Genomic DNA, 24,619 nt, shown 5'->3' with positions numbered 1-24,619 from the left:
GCCACACTATATAATTGACATGGCTCTATTATATTATATATATTGAACACAAAGTTTGTTTACAACTCCATAGGTAGTCTGCAGGTGCTGGGATAAAAACTTTGAGTAAAACAGATTTATAACATTCTGGGTGACTTAGTCATAACTAAAATGTAAATTCTTAAAGACAAGCAGTTCAAGGGTTATTAGTTGACAACTAATCGATTAATCAATCATCAATATAGTTCCATCAGATAATAATCAAAACCAAATATTAGTATAAAAGCTTTCTTTATACTTCATAAAAACACGTTTTATTTCACTGTCTGGTGAGCAGCAGTCAACTCAAACAAGCAATAAACTCCTGAAATAAAAGTATTTTATTAGATTACAAAGGGACTGTTTTTATATTATATTCATGACATTGTAGAAATTAATATGTGTAGAATATACAATGACATACAAAGGTCTTACTATGCTCCTGAAATGTGTTGCTGGCTTCATCATTTCATCAGATAGAAACATTTTAAAACTGAAGCAAAAACAAGCACTTGCCAAAAATTGTAGATGGTAAACAACAATATTCACCTACATACAGACTCGATATATGTTTGATGTCCTGAAAATCATATTAACAACAGAGATTAAAAGCACCATTGATGTAATATTGGAGCAGATATGTATCTATAAATTGCAGGAACGTCTTTCTGTCTGTGTGTGGGTGTATTTGTGTGCGTGTTTTTGTGAATGTGCTTGCTTGTGTGTGTGTGCATGTGTGTGTGTGCATGTGTATGTGTGTGTGCATGTGTGTGTGTGCGCGTGCGTGCATGCGTGTGTGTGTGTGTGCGTGCATGTGTGTGTGGCCTGGTTCCTCTGGACGTCTCAGCTCCTCTACGGTGTCTGGAGGCTGAAACACAAAGCAGAGTTCAAACAGCAGAAGAAGAGAAGCAGCCGACAGCCACAGTGGCTCCAAGTCCTGCGGACTTCCTTCAGTAGTGGAGCTACAAGTCTAAAGTTGGTCCTGAGGGGGGCGCTAGAGGAAAGGTCATGGGGATCCTCCTCTAAGCTTACTGGCTCAGGGAGTTTTCTCTCTGTCAATATAATAATAATCATTATCACAATACACTTCATTTATGGGGAGCAATTCAGCGTTTTAGTGTTTTGGTTGAGTCACTATCAGAGCAAGGGTATAATAGTTATAGTATAATGTATATAGTATAATAGTTTGAGTTAGTTTTCCGAGTGTTTTTTAGTTTTGATTTAGTTTGAGTTTTTAGAAAGGGTTAGTTTTTGTCAGGGCCAGTATAATGTTCTCAAAAGTCCAGGGTTTTAATAATAATAAATAATAATATTAAAGCTAAGACACGGCACCCAAGCAATTTTGGCAGCACTTAAGCCAAATTAATGTTACTAAAAGACTTTCTCAGATCTTTAGATCATATAATAACTATGGTCCAAATTTAAGTGAAATTGTATATTTTTAAATTGAGAAACAGAACATTTTCTTGAGGAAGGATTTCATTTCACAGTGAGAGTTGAAGGAAATTCACACAACTCTCTCTGTATTTCTCAGTATGATGTTCAGAAGATTGTGGCGTCCGGTCCGGTGACTTTCACACAGAAACTCGAGTGAAGTGCTGTCTCCTTTATATAGTGAAAGATTAAAGCTAAAAATCTCAAACTGACATGATTTATGTTATATTTTATTTCAATTCTGTTTGTTGTTTAAACTTGGCAATAACAATTTTGTGTAGTTTTAGTTTTTCTTGACGGTTTTGGTTTTTATTTTCAGTTCACTAAAATTATTTTTCAAGAGTTATTGAAGAGAAGCTGAGTGGAAGTTGTAGACAAGCTTTCATTTCTCACATTCTTTTAAAAGAGCTAAAGAAAGTGACAAAAAGAGGACATTTTGACATTGGTGTTTCATATCTTTCACTTCAAATGTTCTTCTGACAGAAACCAGGTTCCTGTTTCTGTGTAGATTAATTTATTCATAACAGCCACCCGTTTTTAACAGGAAGTCATAAAGGCAGTGCTCAACTCTTAACGGCGCCTCCACGCCTATATTTCTGTGGACTTGGTGCGTTTCGGGGGTGAGTGGGGTTGTACTTTCCATTTGGTTCAGTTAACTTTCACACTTTGTCAAAGGCACCAAAACTGTAAACACACGTCACATGTTCGAGACGGTTGCTTGTTTATTGTACAGAATATCTGAATATGTATTTGCCTGGTGTCAAATATAGCCCGCTCTGCATTCTTGGGTATGTATGAAAAATAAACTTGTATTTTAACTATTTTACCATCTTATTAACCAGTGCTGTATTAACTTCTCTAAGTGATGTAGCATATTTCATCTTTTTATTACTGCTTGTAACTGCTTTGCATGGTCGAAAGGTGCAAGAAGATGGCGTTGGTCTATGTTGCTTGGCTGTGTTTTGATGCTTGCATGGCTTCTGAGACTAAATGTGGATACTGTTGATGTGTAATTATGCTAATGTCTTGCTGCTTCCTGTAGCTCTGCATGGCTTACTGAGAAAGCTTGTTTGTTGCTCTGGCTGTCTGTATGGTGTCTTGTTGACTTCTGTCTGTATAGTTTAACCTGTGCTAATGGATTGCTGTTTCCTGTTGCTCTGGTCTAAAATCATCTGGCCAAAGGACTACAGTTGAAAACTAGCTGGCTGGCTAACACTGGCACATAATAATGTGTATTGTCCTTTATAAAATAAAAAATAAGAATAAGAAATTCACCAACACTTCTGGTCTCAGTAATAAAACACCAAATTTGTAATGTCCTGGGTTTTCCGGTTCTGCTGGATCGGAAAGTTAACGTCTCTTAAATCATATGGATGACTGTAAATTGTGTGCGAGGTTGAAGCTGCAGGCTAGTAAATGCTCTGTTTTTGGTTTACTTCCTGTATTTGCGTTGGATCACGTTCTCACCTAAAGTGAAATTAACTCTAGTTCACTTGGAAGAGAACCGAGACCCCCGTTTTTAAGCAGACCAGATTTGAATAAGCTTTCACACCGGCCCAAACCAACCCGACTATCCGACCAAACGCTCCAGGGTTCTGTTTAAATGGACCAAACAAGGCAGGTGTGAAAGCTTAAAGACTCTCCATAAATACATGATGGTTAACTATTTAATGTAAAGTAATATGAATAAAAATAAAATATACATATAAAATAAAAAATAACAGTAAATAATTTTTAGTGACTCACCTACACCGTCATCATTTTTTTGCGAACGCATGTCCTGTGAAGCAATAGTTAGAGTAGAATCTAACATATTACTGTTTTCAAAAATGTAATTGACACAAACTCAAGTTACAAAGTGCTTCACAAATAACTTGATTGAAATAAAATACAATTTAACGATAAAAGCTCAAACGCAGTAGAGCCACATAATAGATCAGTTTAATAAAATGCAAAATGAACGACTCTACGAACTCTCATGTTTCAGATTCATTTAGAAATGTATTTGTTCTGAGGAATGAACACAGGAACATGACTCAGCAGACTGATATAAATACAGGAACATGACTCAGCAGACCTTTTGATGATGATGCCCGTTACTATGACGATGAGAACAGTGTGCAGAGTGAAGAGAAGCAGATGAACAGCCAGCAGTGGGTCAGATGATTTAGTTCCTGTGAAACAGATCAGACAGGACTGTTGGACTGTAGAGTAGTAATGCACCGAATGTTCGGGTACTGACATTTTTGGCCAGAATAGCAAAAAAAACTCTTTCTGTGTTTGGCCGAATGAATGAAACGGCCAAATACATTTTACCCAAAAATTACGTTTTTGATGACACGATCAAATATAAACCAGTGTAGACTGAGAGGTGCGCACACTTTATGAATGTTGCAAACATGTCGGCAGTGTGGATGTTAGTGAGTGCTAGACTTGGCCTGTATAAACTTTACTGTTTGGCTGATTTCGGTTTTCAACTTCGCCCCCGGTGTGTCTGTCAAAACACGGACGGAAACAACTTCTCTCTTTTGAATAATTGACATCCTCAGTAATACATTTCTCCTACTTCACAACTCTATTTAAGTTTAAATAATAATAGTTATTATTTCCTACAAACAGAAAACTGATCAAACAAACCTTCCTCTTCTGCTCCCACATGCAGGCTGTACGGCACGGAGAGGGTGCGGTTGTTCCTCTTCAAACCACAGGTGTAGTTCCCAGAATCCTTTGCAGTCAGATAACCCAGATGGAGGGCGGGGCCAGACTCACAGAGGGCGTGGCCATCTCTGAACCAGCTGACCTCCAGTTGGTGGATAGTGCAGCTTGCAGCAGAACAGTTCAGTGTGACTTCTTCTCCTCTTTTAAACTCTCCGTCATCTCTGGAGCTTCTTATCTTCATCTGATCACCATCTAAAGTAAATATGTAAAATAAAATAAATGTGCATTATAAACGTCCTTTATTACATTCAGTACATAGTTTTGAGCAACTTTAGCCCTAAATGAATTAAAAAGTTTTCCTATAAACAACAACTACTGCAAATTCTCACTTTATATAATCTTAAAAATGTCATTTTAAATGCTCTTACCTACGACTGTGACTCTGACTCCTGGTTGGCCAGTAAAAGTTGCTCTGCTGTCATTAGCTTCCATTCTGAAGCGAAAAGTTGCGTCATCTTTCTCCTGTAAATCTGAGATCTGTAAAGTGCAGTCTCCCTTCTTGTCTCCCAGGTATCTGTAACGAGGGTCGTTTTTGTTTGATTTGCTGTCGTACACAGACGTAGTGGAAACCTGACAGAATTCATGGTTGTTGCACCAAACGACTCTGATGACCTCGATCAAAACTTCTCCTGCATCATCAACAACAGACTTCAGCGGTGTGAAGGAGCAGGGGAGGTTGACGGTCGATCCTACCACACCACAAACAGGATCTGGATAGTTCACACTTAGACCCAGAGCACCTAGTACAACAACACAGTGAGATTAGGAATAAAGGAACTTGATTTAGAGCGAATGCTTTGATGTGAAAACTAATAAATAGGGCTGGGTATCACGGATGATTCCCAATTTGATAACATTTTTGAGTCTATATCAATCAGTTTAGGACATTTCCAGATATAATACCAGTTTAGCTTAGATGTTAGAGATTCTCAGAGAACTTATTTACCAAGTTAATGTTTACACTGAATGTCCAATATGTAATACTGACAGCTAGCGTTTAAAATGGTTACTGCTGTTCAAATTCAAATAAAAGAATTCTCTCCCCAGCGTTGAAGTTCACAGGAGTTGCCAGGTTGAGAACACTAAACCCAACGTCACACAATGTCAATGTTAGCTTGATGCTAGTCTCGCATTGCCAGACATTACTCCCCAGCACAGCAGAGTTGCTAGATGCTGCTATGTTGCGGTTATAACATTTCAAATGAAAAAATCCTGGCTTTAGCATTGTTGTCATATAAAAAAAACTTACATTGAACATGTCCTTCAAAAGAATTCTATTGATTTTCTGCTACATCGGACAATCATTGTGTTGCCATTGTTGTTTTTGAAATCATTATCATAGGATGCTCTTACCTATGACTCTGACTCTCACTCCTGATTGGTCAGTGAAAGTTGCTCTGCTGTCATTAGTTTCCACTCTGAAGCGAAAAGTTGTGTCATCTTCCTCCTGTAGATCTGAGATCTGTAAAGTGCAGTCTCCCTTCTTGTCTCCCAGGTATCTGTAACGAGGGTCGTTGTTGTTTGATTCGCTGTCGTACACAGACGGAGTGCCTGTCTGACAGATGTGAGGGCTCTTGCACCAGGCGACTCTGACGACCTCGATCACAACTTCTCTTCCATTATCAATGACAGACTTCAGTGGTGTGAAGGAGCAGGGGAGGGTGACGGTCGATCCTTTCACAGCCCAAACAGGATCAGGATAGTTCACACATTGATCCAGAGCTCCTGGAACAACAACACAGTGAGTTTAGGAATAAAGGAACTTGATTTAGAGCGAATGCTTTGATGTAAAAAACTAATAAATAGGGCTAGGTATTGCCAAAGGTTTCACCGAATTTAATCAATCAGGTTTGAGAAATTTTAGTTCCATACCAGTTTAGCTCGGATTAAAAAAATGCATTGAACAAATTAGTGTTTACATCAAGAACTAACACCTAAAAAGTTACTTTAAAGCAAATTCCATAACTTGAACCCTACGGTCATGCAAAACCTGGAAAAGTAATTGAATTTGATAATAGCAATTTCCAGGCCTGGAGAAGATTTGGAAAAATAAATATAGACAGTTTTGGAAAAGGCATGGATGTTTTCTTCACAAATTCCTGTATAATAGAGTGTTTCAGTTAAGATCAACTGATAAAAATCTATATTGAAACAATATTTTAATGTTTAATGTCACGTCACTTGTTATGTTGTTCTCTGCGTGGGGTAACGTCAGTCTCTGACTTGAGTTGATTTTGTGAGATGCAAATTAACACAACGCCAGGAAAATTCTGTCTTAACAATGTATGGCTTCATTTAGACAAATACGTATGGCTTGAGAAAGACCAGGATCGAGGGCGTGCAAAATGTGGACTACTATGTCATAAAACGTTCGACATTTCAAACATGGGATAGGCGTCGCTAGCTAGCTATGCTAAAGGAGCTAAGCACCACGCTGCTGCTGCTGTGCATGAAACCACAAACTTGCCAGTTTTATCTGTTTGTTTTTTTCACACCGTTGATGAAGTTGACACCCTCTGTCCGCTGCAGCGCTTCTCTCTCGTCCACTGTCAAAAAGGGACCATTATGGGTGCTGTGTCCAGAAACGAAGCGCTTGCTAACTGCAGAGGTACTGTGGGCACTAAAGTTGGTTAATTCTCACTATTCCTACAAACTTCGCCAGTCTTACTTTTTTATTTTACAAATATCGTTGCATTACAGTAATTTGTCCATTAGGACTACATAATGGAGTTCTCAGGGTTTGACAGATTTTATTCTGTAAACATCTTACTGGTGTCAGCGTTGAATACATGTTTATTTTTGTATCAAACCATATAGCTTGGGAAAGGAAAGGAAATCTAATGGTAAAAATGTGTATGAATCCTGTTAAAGGACGTTTTACTTAAAAACACTAACATGACAGTCATTGACCAACTACAGCAGTCATCAGAGGTGGGTAGAGTTGCCAAAAATTGTACTCAAGTAAAAGTACTGTTACTTCAGAATAATATGACTCAAGTAAAAGTAACAAGTAGTGATCCAAATAATTACTTGAGTAAGAGTAAAAAAGTACTTGGTGAAACAAGTACTGAGTAACTGTTGAGTAACGTCTGATTTATTTGTTAACACAAGCATTCAATCAGACGGACAAAATACAAAATAATCATCTTTAGGCAAATTATAGTTCATCCAATCAATAAAATAAATTAAAATTCATTAATTCATTGAAAAATAGCTTAAATTAAAATAATCCAGGTAAATTCAAGTACTTAAAAAATAAAATCAATAAAATAATAATACATAAAAAATAAATAAGCACAAGTTACACAAATTTCCAAACCTTTATACTTTTTTTACCAGGCTCTGCAGGCAGAACTAGAACAAGGTAATGGAGCTGCTGTTTGGCACTTTTACTAAGGTAAACATGCTTTCAATATGAGGCCAGAGGCCTGGACTACGAAGCAAGATTTGGGGTTAACGAGGTAACTTCAGGTTCACCAGGATTTTCTTTATCATGAAGGTGGATCACTTGTTACCGGGTTCAATCGCCGTGGTAACTTATGCTGGACGCCTAACCTCGTCGGGAGCAGCTAAGTTGGAGATGAGAGATCAACCGGTGTAAAAGCACCATCTACTGACCAATCAATACTCGATTGATAACGGCATCACCGTTCTTATAGAAGATAAGGCGGAGCTCGGTGCGCGGAGAGAGGGGTGCGCTCATATAAAAAAACATTTAGAGTCCGACAACCCCGTTAACATTACCTGATGGGTATATTTATGAAATAGTAGCCTATATAGATTTTAATGGAAGGGAATTACATATCGGCTATTTCTTGGCTTTTTGAGCCGTGTGTCGCCAATGCGCACGTGCGCATTGGTGACACACGAAGAAGGTTTGAATTATGTTTTTATACGTTTTATTTGCTCTCACGATCGCTTCCACTGCCAGGGTTGCAACTGAAATAAAAGGCTAAAGCAACGACGGAAAGCACAAGTGTAATTACGGTCAGATCTTGTGCCTGACTGATGGGGAAGTGATATTGATGTTGTGATTTATGCACAGCGTCGCCTGTTTTTTTTGCCAGCTGTCCTCCTGTTTTAGGAAGCAGCGACTGTATTGCGTTTTGCCTGTAAAACCGTGTCTGTGTTCTTCATATTTATGTAGAGTTATAGTTTGCTCTTCTTATGTAAAATATGTGGCTATTGGTCATGTTGTGCAAACATCGCCTCTTTTATGTGAACAAGCGTGGCTGGATTGGGAAACCCTGGGTTGATTGAACTAGTTGATAACCACCGTCGTGACACAGCTGATGCGGGACCGCAGCTGTTAGGTCAGGTTAAGCCGGGTAGCTGAAATAAAACCAGGACATGTTGGACACATCTGGATTTGTAGTACAGACCTCTGGGGTGTTCCTCCTCCTCTGTGTCTGCCGGCGGATGATTCTGACATTTTTGTTTTGCTACGGCTGTAAAGCTGACCCGTCCGTTCTCTTAATACATCCATGGTCCGGTCCCGCCGCTGAGATTGAGTTCGGTGACGAGACTGCACAACCACGTTTGATTGGTGAAACACAGTCACGTGGTAGAGCTTTTAGCGGAAGTCTCTCTCTCTCTGTCAAAATAAAACACTAAAATAAGTGTACGACTTATTTTAGTGTTTTATAAAAACTAATGACGCGTAGAATACCAAAGAGGTAAAAAGAAAAGTAACGAGCTCATTGTAGCCTAATGTAGCGGAGTAAGAGTACAGTTTCCTCTTCACAAATCTACTCAAGTAAAAGTAAAAAGTATAGTGATTTAAAACTACTCCTAGAAGTATCATTTTTTCAAAAACTTACTCAAGTAAATGTAACGGAGTAAATGTAACTCGTTACTACCCACCTCTGGCAGTCATCAACACAATACAATGAAACTGTCGACTACAGCCAGAGTGGAGAGAGACCATGAAACAACTATACAACTACACCATGGTAAACTATTAACAAAATCCATCTCTGACAATTTAACAGGGTTAAGTTATTCATATTATTGTTATTCATTATCATAGGATGCTCTTACCAGCAATTGGGATTCTCACTCCTGGTGGGCCAGTAAAAGATGCTCTGGGATCATTAGTTTCCATTCTGAAGCAAAAAGTTATGCCATCTTTCTTCTGTAGATCTGAGATCTGTAAAGTGCAGTTCCCTTCTTGTCTCCCAGGTATCTGTAACGAGGGTCATTGTTCTGTGATTCGCTGTCGTACACAGACAGAGTGATAAACTGACAGAATTCATCGTTCTGGAACCAGACGACTCTGACAACCTCCATCAAAACTTCTGTTCCATTGTCATAGACAGACTTCAGTGGTGTGAAGGAGCAGGGGAGGGTGACGGTCGATCCTTTCACACCACAAACACGACCTGGATAGTTCACACTTTGACCCAGAGCTCCTGGAACAACAACACAGTGAGATTAGGAATAAAGGAACCTGATTTAGAGCAAATGCTTTGATGTAAAAACTAATCAAAATAGGGCTGGGTATCGCGGATGATTTCCCAAAAACATTTTTGATTCAATATCAATCAGGTTAGCGAAATTTCAGATACAATACCAGTTTATCCTAGATGTAAAAGAGATTCTCAGAGAAGTTATTTACCAGGTTAATGTTTACATTAAGAACTGACCCCCAAAAAGTTTGTTTAAAGTACTTTTTACTGAACAGCACTAACATGACAGTCATTGACAATCTACAGCAGTCATTGACACGATGCAGTGAAACTGTGGACTGCAGCCAGAGAGGAGAGAGACCATAAAACAACTATACAACTACACCATGGTAAACTATGAAAAAATCCATCTCTTACAATTTAACATTTGAATTTAGCCGACAAAAAGTGAGCGACGGTTAAGTTTAGACACCAAAAGAACTAGTTACATTCTTGGTGAAAAGGCAGATTTTCAAAGATAGATTTCAGGATTTCATTAATCAATAACAGATCACTCAAACAACGATCAATTTTAATTAGAAATTGATTATTTTAACCCAGCTGTACTAAAGAAAATGGACCTAAACTACTAAAACAGAAAAAAAACTAGAAAATAAAACAGATTCAGAGCTGCAACTTCAGAAGCATAAAAGTTTCTAGAGTTTATCAGTTTTATGTGAAAAACTGACAAAAGCATAATTAAAGATATTAACGTGACGTAAATAAAGTCCATGTCTTACCAGCGAGCAGTAAGGTGAAGCAATAGGAAATCTTTCTGTCCCAAACCACCATCCTTACTTTTGTAATGAGTTAATTTAAGGTTTTACTTGTTCTAAGGTTGAACCTGCAGCAGTGATGAGAAAGACGCTGACTGACTGTAGAACTAACACGGAGCATTAAATGTGTTTCTGGTTATTATCTTAGTTCCTCCTTTTCTTTCTGAGAAGTATATTTATAACCTGCTAACAGCCAGCAGGGTGTCAGATGCTTTTGTTCCTGTGAAACTGATCAGAAAGCTGTTGGACTGTAGACTAGTAATGCACTGAATGTTTGGCTACTGAAATTTTTGGCCAGAATAGCAAAAAAAAGGTGCGCACACTTTATGAAAACAGGAACAGAGACGACTTCTCTCTTTTGATGTGGCACCTCCCTCTCCATGCCATGGGCCCGCCACCTGTGGGAGGAACCGCTGTGGTCGGTTGCGATGCCACATGGGTGGCAGTGAAGGTCAGGGACCTTGACAAACCAGACCTGGGCTGCAGAGTCTGGCTCTGGGGACGTAGATTGTCACCTCTCTGTGGGGAAAGGAGCCTAAACTTGTGCGGGAGGAGGAGCGCTACCAATTAGATCTGGTGGGGCTTACCTCTACGCACAGTCTCAGTTCTGGAACCACACTCCTGGATAGGGGTGGACTCTTTTCTTCTCTGGAGTTGCCCAGGGTTTGAGGTGCTGGACGGGTGTGGGAATGCAACTATCGTTAGTATTTCCATCTTCCCCCATGACTGTCCCAATGTCTTCTGCCTTGGGCGGGGGTGTCGGACGGTTATTGGACTGTGTGCCACAGATACTGTGTTTTCAGTTAACTTGTCCTTGTTCCTTTCCTGCTGACTTAACTGTCGGTTGGGGAGGTTGGGTGACTGCTGATTACATATTCTATCCTTTTATCCCCCATTCTACTCACCTTTCCCTTCCCTCACTTTCGTGAGGGAGTAGAGGGAGGCAGGTCCTACAGCCCGATCCGGCAGGGGAGAGTTCTAGCCCGACCAGGCCCATCTCCTTAGCCCTCTCTCTCTCATTCTACCATCTCTCTCATTCTACTATCTCTCTCATTCTACTCTCTCTACTGTGGACCCTGTAACATCTGACCGACAATGATACTTACCTTAACCATTAGTTTTTGTTGCCTAAACATAACCAGTTAGATACATGAAAAAGTTGATTTCCCAACCCCTGAACAACAGTAATTCTTAACCTAACTGTTGGCCTCTAGTAATTATTCTTAGCTATTCAAATAAATGTAGATGAAAGATATAGGAACTACACTACTAGGACAGTTCTTCATGAAGAAATGGCAGAAAAACCAACCAGGAAGTGAATTTTCGCCCACTTCCGGTCATCATAGAAACAGGGGACTGGCACGGCTGGATGCAGTAAATTCAATAGTTCAACTGTAACTTCATCTCAAACCTCAATGACCTTCAGGAAGAAACTTACAAAATGAAAAGCCTTAAACCCACAAACGACTTAAAAGCAATCTTTCGACTACTTCTTGTCATCCTACAGCCACGAAACTGTTACCATTGTGGAAGACTCAATGGTTCAACTGTAACTTCGTTTCAAGTCTCTCTGACCTTCAGAAAGAAAGTTACAACATAAAATGCTTAAGCCACACCCACAAAACACTTTAAAAGTAAGTTTTCGCCTTAAACATGAGTTTTCACTCTCTTCCTGTCATCGTATCGAAATGTCGATGTATGTTAAAATATGTTTCCAATTAAATCATAATTTCTATTTTTTCAAATTAGTTGACCTACGTGAAATGAATCAAACTGGTTAATCGATTCTCAAAATATAATTGGTAATTAATTTAATAGTTGACAACTAATCTCTTAATCAATCATCATTATAGTTCCATCGGATAATAATCAAAATTGCCAAATATTAGTACAAAAGCTTTCTTTATACTTTATTAAAAGCACATTTTTTTTCACTGTCTGGTGAGCAGTTGTCAACTGAAACAAGCAATAAACTCCTGAAATAAAAGTAATTTATTAGATTACAAAGGGACTGTTTTATATTATATTCATTATATTGTAGAAATGAATATGTGTAGAATATACAATGTAATACAAAGGTGTTAAAGTATGTAGAAAAGGATGCACAAGTGAAATGATAAATCTTTAAAGCTCCTCAAATGTGTTGATGGCTTCATCATTTCATCAGATAGAAACGTTTAAAATTCGTAAAGAATTAAAACTAACTGAAGCAAAAACAAGCACTTGTCAAAAATTGTAGACGGTAAACAACAATATTTACATAAATACAGACTCAATATATGTTTTATGCCCTCTAAATCATATTTAAAACAGAGATTAAAAGCACCAGTGATGTAATATTAGAGCAGATATGTTATAGATGATAATATCAGACAGCCCGGCCTCGTTCCTCTGGACGTCTCAGCTCCTCTACGGCGTCTGGAGGCTGAAGCACAAAGCAGAGTTCAAACAGCAGAAGAAGAGAAGCAGCCGACAGCCACAGTGGCTCAAAGTCCTGCAGACTTCCTGCAGTAGTGGAGCTACAAGTCTAAAGTTGGTCCTGAGGGGGGCGCTAGAGGAAAGGCCTTGGGGATCCTCCTCTAAGCTTACTGGCTCAGATGTTTCTCTGTGTCAATATAATAATAATCATTATCACAATACACTTCATTTATGGGGAGCAATTCAGCTTTTAAGGGTTTAGGTTGAGGCAATATCAGAGCAAAGGTATAATAGTTATAGTATAATATATATAGTCTAATAGTTTGAGTTAGTTTTCAAAGTGTTTGTTAGTTTTAGTTAACAGTAGTTTGTTAGTATTGCAATGTCACAGTCAGAGTTGACAGAGCAGGGGCGATTCTAGGATCCGACCTTTAGGGGGGCTTGGCCTCTAATGAGAATGTGACACCGATACAATATCCATACAAGTTTTCATTTAAATTTTCATTTTCATTCAAGTTTTTTAAACAGGAATTCACCGAATCCAGGATTTGGCTTCGGATTCTGCCAAACCTTAGAATTTTTTTCCACCGAACCCTACGCTTGCACTATGCTGGTCAACGTAATGACGGCGCCGTTGATTACGGGAAGGTGTTAACATAGGTGGAACGTTCAGTGCAGTAGGCTGTGAGAAAGTGGACATGGAAGTGTAAAAAGTGTAGTTTGGCAGTACTTTCAGTCAAGGAAAGGCCATTCAAGTCCAGCTACATGTTCAATCTGTTCAATGCTGATTGGTCTGGTGGTGGCGAGGACCCTAAACTATACACAACATGGCCGCTGTTACAACATCTGGTATCAAACATCTGAAAGAATACGAGTTGTGCACGAAGGAATCTCCAGACAGCAGCCAGAATGCAGCAACTTCAGGTACGGCAAAGGAAGGACAGTCCCTGTTTACTTCATTCATGTGTTTACTGGGTTCATGGACTGAGGATGGGAGGAGGAGGCAGCACCATCTCAACCTGTGGATTCGGTATTCAGCCAAACCACAAAAATCTGTATTCAGTGCATCCCTACTTTTCAAAGAGCTGTAGGAACAATGACAAAAAAAACTTTGACATTTATGTTTTTATCTTTTGCTTCACATGTTCCTTTGACAGAAGCCAGGTTCCTGTTTCTGTGGAACAGCCGCAGGCTGAAACAGTAAGTGATGATGATGATGATGTAAAGTGTTTAAAAATAACAGAACAGGATATTCAGTGACTCACCTGCACAGTCACGTCTGCTTTCTTGCGAACGCACGTCCTGTAAAGACGGATGTAATAGTTAGAGTAGAATCTAACATATTACTTTACTCAAAAATGTAACTGACACAAACTCAAGTTACAAAGTACTTCACAAATAACTTTTTGGGGAATCATGTACAAATGTATTTGTTCTGAGGAATAAATACAGGAACATGACTCAGCAGACTCATTTGAAAGTCAGGAACATGACAAGAAGCAGACTGATTAGAAAGTTACCTTTTGATGATGATGGACGTTACTATGACGATAAGAACAGTGTGCAGTGTGAAGATAAGCAGACGAACAGCCAGCAGTGGGTCAGATGATTTAGTTCCTGTGAAACAGATCAGAAAGGACTGTTAAAATCATATCGCAGTATTTTTCGGCTGAATGGCGATAGACGATATACGTATATCTCGGTTTTTCTAGAAAGTGGGCTCAATGTTAATGTTAAAAGTTGTTTCTTTAAAAGAAGAATAAAATGCAAAGGCAGGGTTTCCTTTTTGAAAATGTAGAGCTGCAACTAGGGGTGTAAATCACAAGTTTCATACAATATCATATCCTTTCTTTAGACAACAATATATATGCTGATATCTTAATATCTGTCACGATATGATTTTGATCGTGAATTCAGGGTCCTGCGATCGATATGAGACAATATCATGAATGTCTGTTTAACACAGTTAAGATACTACAAATTTGATTTGACAATTTATAAAATGAAGGAGCATTTTACAGTCATTGATCATTGAATCGATCCAGATCGATGTATCGTTATACCCCTAGCTCCAACACATGTAAATTAAAAATTATCTAAAAATAAATATATCAAATGATGGCCTTCTTTGAGAATGCTCCTTCAGCTGTTTACATCAGTTATTAAACAAGGAGAGAGAGAGAGAGAGAGAAAGATAGTAAGAGAGAGAGAGGTAGAGAGAGAGACAGAGAGATAAGGAGAGAGAGAGGGAGCTTGGGTTTGTAGTACAGCTAAGCTGCTTTGTCTTGACTGGAACTCAACGCTCCGCTGCAAAGCTAGCGCTAGTAGGATCTCCATTTGCAGAGAGGGCTGTACCGGACTCTCCCGGTCACCGGGCTCCAATGTGGGCCGGCTGTGCAGAGCTTCGACGGCTGTCTGTCCGTGCGGCCTTCTGATGGCATCAGTATTAAAATGAAACAGTTTCATTACGGGTTAAAAAAACATCTCGTAGTCGTGTTAGTTACTCCAATTCCCTGTTTTCGTATGGTTGGTTTTATTGCTTCATGAGAACCATATGAGAGCATGCATAAAAACCACAGTTGTGATTGTGGCAATGCCCTGAACAAGCAGCGTTCTACTGCTCTGTCTTTCTGCTGTGCCCCTTTCATGTAGTGTCCCTTACACTACTACTGTATATTCAACATTGATAATTTAGCTGTTGCTTTCCCTGAGACTCCTTTTAGATGTGACTGATTGTAACGAAACAAAAAAGAAGGCTAACTGTGCTAAAAAATTCAAATTATATATATTATTGCTCTTACCTCCGACTGTAACTCTCACTCCTGGTTGGCCAGTAAAAGTTGCTCTGGGATCATTAGTTTCCACTTTGAAGCAAAAAGTTGCGTCGTCTTCCTCCTGTAAATCTGAGATCTGTAAAGTGCAGTCTCCCTTCTTGTCTCCCAGGTATCTGTAACGAGGGTCGTTGTTTGATTCGCTGTCGTACACGGACGGAGTGCCTGTCTGACACAGTAAAGGGTTCTTGCACCAGACGACTCTGACGACCTCGATCAAAACTTCTCTTCCATTGTCGTCCGTTACAGACTCCAGCGGTGTGAAGGAGCAGGGGAGGGTGACGGTCGATCCTTTCACACCACAAACAGGACCTGGATAGTTCACACTTAGACCCAGAGCATCTGGAACAACAACACGATGAGTTAAGGAATAAAGGAACGTGATTTAGAGCGAACGCTTTGATATGAAAACTAATGAATAGGGCTGGGTATCGCGGATGATTCCCGATTTGATAACATTTTCGATTCAATATCAATCAGGTTAGGAACATTTCAGATATAATACCAGTTTAGCTTGGATGTTAGCTCCAACACATGTAAATAAATAATTATCTGAAAATAAATATATCAAATGATGAATGCTGTATCTGAGAATGCTCCTTCAGCTGTTTACATCAGTTATTAAACAAGGAGAGAGAGGTAGAGAGAGAGACAGAGAGAGATGGAGAGATAGAGGGAGCTTGGGTGTGATGGATGGAATATAGTTAGGGTAATTAATTGAAATCCCCAGTAATAGATTTCATCTACATAACAACTCTATTTACGTTTAAATAATTATTTTCAGCAAACAGAAAACAAACAAACAAACAAACAAACCTTCCTGTTCTGCCTTTTCTGCCTCGTCATCCTCCACATGCAGGCTGTACGGGACGGAGAGAGTGCGCTCATTCTTCCTCAAACCACAGGTGTAGTTCCCAGAATCCTTTGCGGTCAGATAACTGAGATGGAGGGCAGGTCCAGTCTCTGAGAGGGCAGAGCCTTCTCTGAACCAGGTGACCTCCAGTTGGTGGATAGTGCAGTTTGCAGCAGAACAGCTCAGTGTGACTTCTTCTCCTCTTTTAAACTCTCCATCATCTCTGGAGCTTCTTATCCTCAGCTGAGCACCATCTAAAGGAAATATGAAAACTAAATGTTCATCATAAACGTCCAGTACATAGTTTTAAAGTAATCTGATTTACTGATGTCTTCAATCTGTTGCTGAGAAACAGAAAATTAAACTGGAACAATTTATATAATCAATTTAGAAAGTACTTTATAAAGCAAAAAATAACATCTGGATCCAGGCTCTCCAGTGGGCAGATAATTACGAGACCAATGGTATTTCGTACACTTCTTTGTGTTTGTGTGTGTGTTTTTGTGTGTGCGTGTGTTTGTGTGTGTGTCTGTGTATGTGTTTCTTTGTGTGTCTGTGTGCATGTGTGTGTGTGTGTGTGTGTGTGTGTGTGTTAGAGGTAGAACTCAGCAAGAACTGCTCGGTTGTTAAAAGCTAAACAAGCTAGTTTGTGTGCTCCTTTACCGGGGGAATATCCATTGATTGGTCATCACTTTGATTGATGTCTTTTGGACCAATAGTTTTGGAGAAAAGTGGGGGAAAGATAAACATCCATCTTTTAACACGTAAGCCTGAAGACGTTGCAAAAAGGAGAATCACCAGCGCCAAAGGAGAATCACCAGCGCCAAAGGAGAATCACCAGCGCCAAAGGAGAATCACCAGCGCCAAAGGAGAATCACCAGCGCCAAAGCGTCTGATTTTGAGCATCCGTCTCCCTCTCATCCACAGCAGCTACTATATATTTTACATATGCAGCTGTCACTGATAAGACAGCTAAGCTGCTTTGTCTTGACTGGAACTCAATGCTCCGCTGCAAAGCTAGCGCTAGTGGGATCTCCATTTGCAGAGAGGGCTGTACCAGACTCTCCCGGTCACCGGGCTTCAATGGGGACCACCTGTGCAGAGCTTTGACTGCTGTCTGTCCGTGCGGCCATCTGATGGCATCAGACAATTTCATTACTGGTTAAAAAAAAATCTCGTAGTCGTGTTAAATAGTTACTCCAATTCCGTGTTTTCGTGCGGTTGGTTTTACCACTTCATGCAAACCATATGAGAGTACACATAAAAACCACAGTTGTGATCGTGCCATTGTCCTGAACAAGCAGCGTTGTACTGCTCCGTCTTGCTGCTGTGCCGCTTTCACGTAGTGTCCCTTACGCTACTACTGTATATTCAACATCAGTGATAATTTATTCTTCAATAGAATGTAGCCAATTTCAAAATAGAAAATATTACAGTTCATAATGTTTTGTATTCATAACATGATTGTATTATTGTACAAATTAGCTACAACAGTAATAGCAGTTACTTTATGTAGCCTAAGTCACTCATACATTTTTCAACTTGGAGTAAAACATGCTCCTTGGGAACAAATGTATCCTCAAGCCATGTTCATATTAATTAAACAAACTGGACTTTGGGGTAAAGTGTTGTCAGATTTGGGCCCAGGTCCCTGATGGGAAAGCCTCTTTACTTAAATACTGAATATATTTTATATTGTATGTGGTTGGTGGTCCAGAAAGTATTTATATTTTATTCACGACCTGGTAGTATTTATTTAGCGATCAGCGATAAAAGGTCAACTGTACGAAACACCATTACTACGTTAGTAAAACTATTAGGGGATGCGTCTAAAAGTCCTGATGGTTGCGCAGCAGCAACTGTCTAAAGTTTTAAAATGTCATAACAATAACAACTTATACATGCTAGCACTTTGCAACTTTTCCAAGCAGAAATGTTCAGACACTTCGAGCTCAAAGAAATGATTCAATTCAATTCAATTTTATTTATAGTATCTTCCAAATGATGAAGTCCATCACTCTGTTTTTCTCAAAAATTATATTGAAGATCTCAGAGGTGGAATGTGTTTCTCTTTGATTATCATCCATCATAGTGGAAGTAGTAACAAATGTTTTTAGTAAACTTAAACTAAATAAAAACTAAAACCTTCAAGAAACACTAAAACTAAACTAATATGAATAAAAATGAAATAAATAAATAAATCAGTTTTAATATTTTACAACTGAAAAAAGGAGACACATTCAGAATCTCTGTTAAACAAATTTAGATGTAATTTATATTATTGCCATAGTGCCAGTGTTTGAAAGCATTATCATATGATGCTCTTACCCACGACTCTGACTCTCACTCTTACTGGGGCAGTTAAAGTTACTCTGACATAATTAGTTTCCACTCTGAAGCGAAAAGTTGTGTCGTCTTCCTCCTGTAGATCTGAGATCTGTAAAGTGCAGTCTCCCTTCTTGTCTCCCAGGTATCTGTAACGAGGGTCGTTGTTCTGTGATTCGCTGTCGTACACAGACGGAGCGTCTCTCCCACAAGCGTTAGGGCCCTTGCACCAGATGACTCTGATCAAAGGTTCTCCTACATCATCAACAACAGATTTCCGTGTGTTGAAGGAGCAGCGGAGGGTGACGGTCGATCCTACCACACCACAAACACGACGTGGATTGTTCACACGTTGACCCAGAGCTCCTGGAACAACAACACAGTGAGTTTAGGAATAAAGGAACTTGATTTAGAGGGAATGCTTTGTTTGATGTGAAAGCTAATCAAAATAGGGCTGCATATCAGATGATTTCCTGAATTTGATTCCGAATTCACAAGTTCCTGATTCGATAACACTTTTGATTCAATATCAATCAGGTTAGGAAAATTTCAGATACAATACCAGTTAGGCTTAGATGTAAAAGAGATTCTCAGAGAAGTTACAGTGCTCAGCATAAGTTTATGAACCCATGCTAAAGTTGTCTTAAAAGAGGAATAAAAAAGCATTTAATGATTTAATTAAATAAATTAGGAAATATCCAACCTTTTAGGACACCAATTTTCTTTGTGAATGAATAAGGTATCATAAATAAATAAATGTTCTTCCTTAAAATACAGGGGGCACAAGTAAGTACACCCTTATGTTAGATTCCCATAGAGGCAGGCAGACTTTTATTTTGAAAGGCCAGTTATTTCATGGATCCAGGATACTATGCATCCTGATGAAGTTCCCTTGGTCTTTGGAATTAAAATAGCCCCCCCCCCCACATCATCACATACCCTTCACCATACCCCCCATCATCACATACCCTTCACCATACCCCCACATCATCACATACCCTTCACCATACCTCCACATCATCACCTACCCTTCACCATACCCCCACATCATCACATACCCTTCACCATACCCCCACATCATCACATACCCTTCACCATACCCCCACATCATCACATACCCTTCACCATACCTCCACATCATCACATACCCTTCACCATACCCCCACATCATCACATACCCTTCACCATACCCCCACATCATCACATACCCTTCACCATACCCCCACATCATCACATACCCTTCACCATACCCCCCACATCATCACATACCCTTCACCATACCCCCACATCATCATATACCCTTCACCATACCTAGAGATTGGCATGGGGTACTTTCCATAAAATCATCTCTGAAATACTAAAATAAAACCATGCCAATCTCTAGGTATGGTGAAGGGTATGTGATGATGGTCCGTGTACTTTTTCGTTCATTCGATTTTCATTTCATAAACAGGTATTGAAAAACAAAAAACGATGGTTATTTGATTTTCGTTTTAAAATACAACATTTGAAATTGAAATACAAGGCATGTTTTCCTTTTCATGGTCAACAGGGGATGGGAGAAATTTAAAATATGCTTTGATTTTCATTTTCTATTTTATATAACAAAAATAAAATCACTCGAAAACAGAAACGAAAAAAAGTCTTGTTTTTTCATATTCAGAGACCGGATGTTGTCATTTCCAAGGCAACAGTGCCAGCCTGGCCTACCAGTGTTGCTTTCAGCCCAGGCTAAAATTACTTTGGAAACCTGTACTCTTGATAATGCTTGGGGGGAATTTTATTTCATAATGTCACATGTATTTATTCCCCTCTCTCCCTGCCTCCCTCTGACTCTCTGTCCCTACCCGGCGGAGACAACTTCGCCCCAATCGAACCAGCTGAGGAAACAGACCTTCAGTTCACGGCTGTAACGTTACCGTTACGCCACCGTTAACAATCCCAGCAAACTTTCTGTTGCTGATCTGGCAGAGTCACCGGCGGTTTGGGATCAGATCATGGGGATCAGACCTCCGGTGCTGGGTCTATTCTAATATTAGCTGCTGCTGCAGCTAGCTAGCAGCTAGCCACCAGCCCTGTGACCTCGGTCCCCGCGGTTTGCTTCCCGGGACGACTGACTCGATCTGGTCCGTCTGCAGAGCTGCGTTACCCGCTCTAGCTGAGCTGGGAATCTGCCGCGCTCGTGATTTATTCATATTTTATTTGCAGATAGTGATATGCTATGATGCGCTTATGCACTAGCTGCTTTTAGTCTGAGTCATATAACCAAACTTCCTTTAAATATAACGTGCATAGATGGAATAAATAAAAGTCCCTCGAAATAAATATAAGTAAAACATACATGTATTTAGGCTATTTAACTATTATGACTAATGCCTATGTTCATGTGTATTTCCTCATTTATGTATTTCATGATCTATTTCATAGCCATATGTATATTTATGTAAAAGGGGGCAAAAAGCTACAGATTCCCTCAGCTGCAGCAGGGACATTCTAAAACGCTTAACGTGAAAAAGCTTAACTTGAATGTACCTAAACAATGATCAATCTGATATCAGTCAGTTATCAGTCAGATAACGTCCATGACTTGGGTTAGATTTTTTTATCACTGTTTAGGTACATTAAGCTTTTTCCTTACAATATCCCTTAATGAAGCAGAAACCCTTAATGTCAGCTACGTCCATTGGGTTAGATTTTTGACAGTTTTCAGTGGTTATGAAAGAGAAATTTGGTAATCCTTGATCATTGCTCATTGATCATAGAGCGGGTAACGCCAGCTCTGCAGAGTCAGTCCCGGGGAGCGAACCGCCAGGACCGAGGTCACAGGGCTGGTGGCTAGCTGCTAGCTAGCTGCAGCAGCAGCAGCTAATATTAGAATATTAGACCCAGCACCGGAGGTCTGATCCCCATGATCTGATCCCGAACCCCCGGTGACTCTCTGCCAGATCAGCAAGCTTAACGGCAGCAACAGAAAGTTTGCTGGGATTGTTAACGGTGGCGTAACGGTAACGTTACAGCCGTGAACCGAAAGTCTGTTTCCTCAGCTGGTTCGATTGGGGCGAAGTTATCTGCGGCGGGTAGAGACAGGGAGGCAGGGAGAGAGGGGAATAAATACATGTGACATTATGAAATAAAATTATAGTATAGGTTTCCAAAGTAATTTTGGCCTGGGCTGAACACTGGTAGGCTAGGCTGGCGCTGTTGCCTTGGAAATGACAACATCCGGTCTCTGAATATGAAAAAACAAGACTTTTTTCGTTTCTGTTTTCGAGTGATTTTATTTTTGTTATATAAAATAGAAAATGAAAATCAAAGCATATTTAAACTTTCTCCTATCTTATATCGACCATGAAAAAGAAAAAACGCCTTGTATTTCAATTTCAAATGTTGTATTTTAAAACGAAAATCAAATAACCATTCGTTTTTTGTTTTTTAATACCTGTTTATGAAATGAAAATCGAATGAACGAAAAAGTACACGGACCGATGATGTGGGGCTATTTTACTAATTTGTTTTTACATTGTTCATTCAGAAAGAAAATGTGTGTCATTAAAGGTTGGATTTTTCCTAATTATTTTAATTAAGACATTAAAATGAATTTCCAAAAGATGATTTTTTATTTCTCTTTTTAGTCAACTTTTAGCATGGGTGTATTCACTTATGCTGAGCACTGTATTTACCAGGTTAATGTTTACATTAAGAACTGATCCCCACAAGTTAGTTTAAAGGACTTTTTACTGAAGAGCACTTACATGACAGTCATTGACAAACTACAGCAGTTGCGACACAAACAGTGAAACTGTGGACTGCAGCCAGAGAGGAGAGAGACCATAAAACAACTATACAACTACACCATGGTAAACTACGAAAACATCCATCCCTCTGCCAAATTAATAATTGAATTTAGCCGACAAAAAGTGAGCAACAGTTAAGTTTAGACACCAAAAGAACTAGTTACATTCTTGGTGAAAAGGCAGATATCCAAAGATAGATTTCAGGATTGTATTAATCAATAACAGCTCACTCAAACAAAGATCAATTTTAATCAGAGATTGATTATTTTAACCCAGCCGTACTAAAGAAAATGGGCCTCAGCTGCTAAAACAGAAAACAAAACTAGAAAATAATAAAACAGATTCAGAGCTGCAACTTCAGAAGCATAAATGTTTCTAGAGTTTATCAGTTTGATTTGAAAAACTAACTGACAAAATCATCATTAAAGATATTAACGTAACATGAATAAAGTCCATGTCTTACCAGCGAGCAGTAACATGAAGCAACAGGAAATCTTTCTGTCCCAAACTGCCATCCTTTCTTTTTTAATGAGTTGATTTAATTTTTTTATTGTTTGAATGTTGAACCTGCAGCAGTGATGAGAAAGACACTGACTGACTAGAACTGAGACGGAGCATTAAATGTCTTTGTGGTTATCTCAGTTCCTCTTTTGTTTCCCGAAGAAGAATTTATGTAACTTGCTGTGATTAGCATAAGTTTCTCAACTCATCCTGTGCGTCTTAAAGAAGTATTGTAATGCTTGAAAGAAGTTTTTTTCTAAAACTTGGCTGTCTCTAGAAAGGAAATTCTTGCTAAAAAGCCACAGGCCCGAAGGCCGAGATATCTGACTCCATTTACTCTAATTCCCGTGTATTCGTTGATAGGACTTATGGATACCAAAACTGAAGGATCACATCTGAGACGATAAATTTAAGTTAAGCATAGTTTACTGAGTCCAGCATAAAAGATTACAATCACAGCTGTGGGTTCACAAAAACAGAGTCTTCCTCAAGTTTCCCTAGCAACAGACATCAAGTCAGAGGCCGGTCCACCAGCATCTCGGTTCGAATGAGCTCGCGAACTACCCTTTCCCTACGCTCTTATTCTCCCCTCACAAGGGGGTTGTCTCTCTGTTTCTAGGCAAAGTTTGTGTGTGTGTGTGTGTGTGTGTGTGTGTGTGTGTGTGTGTGTGTGTGTGTGTGTGTGTGTGTGTGTGTGTGTGTGTGTGTGCGTCCTCTGCTATCTTCATACACCACAACCAAGGTTGAGTCCTCTGTGTGATGCAACTTCCTCTTATGTGCAACATGACCAGAGAAAACAGAGAAAAGAAGCTGTGATATTAACTTTCACTCAGAAGGTAGAAAAACTACAACTACCAGAATGCAGTGTGCCTCACCGGACCAATAAACGCTCCCGGTGGAGGGTGACGTAATAATTAAAACAATCCACTCCAAATGTATCCAAATTACTTGTTTGACACTAACATACTGCAGTTATTGCGTTCAGTAGTTGGGTAAATTGTGCAGTTATAACTTGTTCTGTTATTGTTATGTGTTGTGTCAGGGCATAGCCAACCCTGCAGGGGCGGAGCTAGACTCTCAGTACGGTGGGAGCGGAGCTTCATCATGGGCCCTCTGCTACCAAATCATTTTAAAATTAAAATTGTAAAACTGTAAAATATCTAATGAATGCATGTCATAATGTGTCACTTGTAGAGACAAGGAAGCCTATATGTCAAATAAAACAGAAAGAAAAGACACATTTTTTGTACTGACAAACAAAGAAAACAGTCAAGTAAAAATGTTTCAGCACCACGGACAGCGACAGTTAATGGACAGCGATGGTGCTGAACAGGCCAAGTGCACTCAATCAGTGCCAAACTATATAATTGACATGGCTCTATTATATATATTGAACACAAAGTTTGTTTACAACTCACACCCCAACATTTGCATAGGATACACCACTGACCTGAGGTCAGCTCAGTCTTCTGAATCTAGCTAGGTCACGCAGATCTCCAGAGGT

At 39.4% G+C, this 24,619-nt stretch overlaps 2 protein-coding genes across 3 annotated transcripts in view; both read right to left on the bottom strand.

The window, feature by feature from the left end:
- The window catches only part of LOC120562999, a gene marked incomplete in the record, with an annotated part of 504,869 nt that extends 494,161 nt beyond the window's left edge, over window positions 1-10,708 (bottom strand). Inside the window, 5 exon segments of the mRNA XM_039807004.1 lie at window positions 4,741-4,910; window positions 5,524-5,895; window positions 9,211-9,355; window positions 9,454-9,581; window positions 10,358-10,708. Coding sequence (XP_039662938.1) covers window positions 4,741-4,910; window positions 5,524-5,895; window positions 9,211-9,355; window positions 9,454-9,581; window positions 10,358-10,409 — 867 coding nt within the window.
- A 1,549-nt stretch (window positions 10,709-12,257) lies between these two features.
- On the bottom strand, window positions 12,258-23,235 carry LOC120563014. Of its 2 annotated transcripts, none has more exons than XM_039807024.1 (7): window positions 23,078-23,235; window positions 18,824-19,186; window positions 16,459-16,749; window positions 15,613-15,984; window positions 14,332-14,428; window positions 14,077-14,113; window positions 12,258-12,818 (listed from the first exon to the last, which is right to left on the bottom strand). In XM_039807024.1, the coding sequence occupies exons 1-7, from the start codon at window positions 23,127-23,129 to the stop codon at window positions 12,762-12,764; spliced, it is 1,269 nt and encodes a 422-aa protein (XP_039662958.1). In that variant the 5' UTR covers window positions 23,130-23,235; the 3' UTR covers window positions 12,258-12,761. The 2 variants fall into 2 exon arrangements, with proteins under 2 accessions (XP_039662958.1, XP_039662959.1); XM_039807025.1 differs by lacking the exon at window positions 12,258-12,818 and adding an exon at window positions 13,857-13,896.
- Window positions 23,236-24,619: the final 1,384 nt, after the last annotated feature.

Source organism: Perca fluviatilis, chromosome 7 (genome assembly GCF_010015445.1).
Source record: "Perca fluviatilis chromosome 7, GENO_Pfluv_1.0, whole genome shotgun sequence".
NCBI lineage: Eukaryota > Metazoa > Chordata > Actinopteri > Perciformes > Percidae > Perca > Perca fluviatilis.
Note: the sequence above shows the minus strand (reverse complement) of the source record. Positions and strands in the feature narration are given on the sequence as shown.

What these genes read in the sequence shown, in the direction of transcription:
- LOC120563014 (XM_039807024.1), bottom strand. Translation starts at nt 23,129, where the DNA reads ATGGCAGTTTGGGACAGAAAGATTTCCTGTTGCTTCATGTTACTGCTC. An exon ending in AGAAAAGGCAGAACAGGAAG is followed by an intron (nt 15,985 to 16,458) that starts GTTTGTTTGTTT and finishes TTGTTGTTCCAG; the next exon opens with ATGCTCTGGGTCTAAGTGTG. An exon ending in AGTGAGAGTTACAGTCGGAG is followed by an intron (nt 14,429 to 15,612) that starts GTAAGAGCAATA and finishes TCTGTTTCACAG; the next exon opens with GAACTAAATCATCTGACCCA.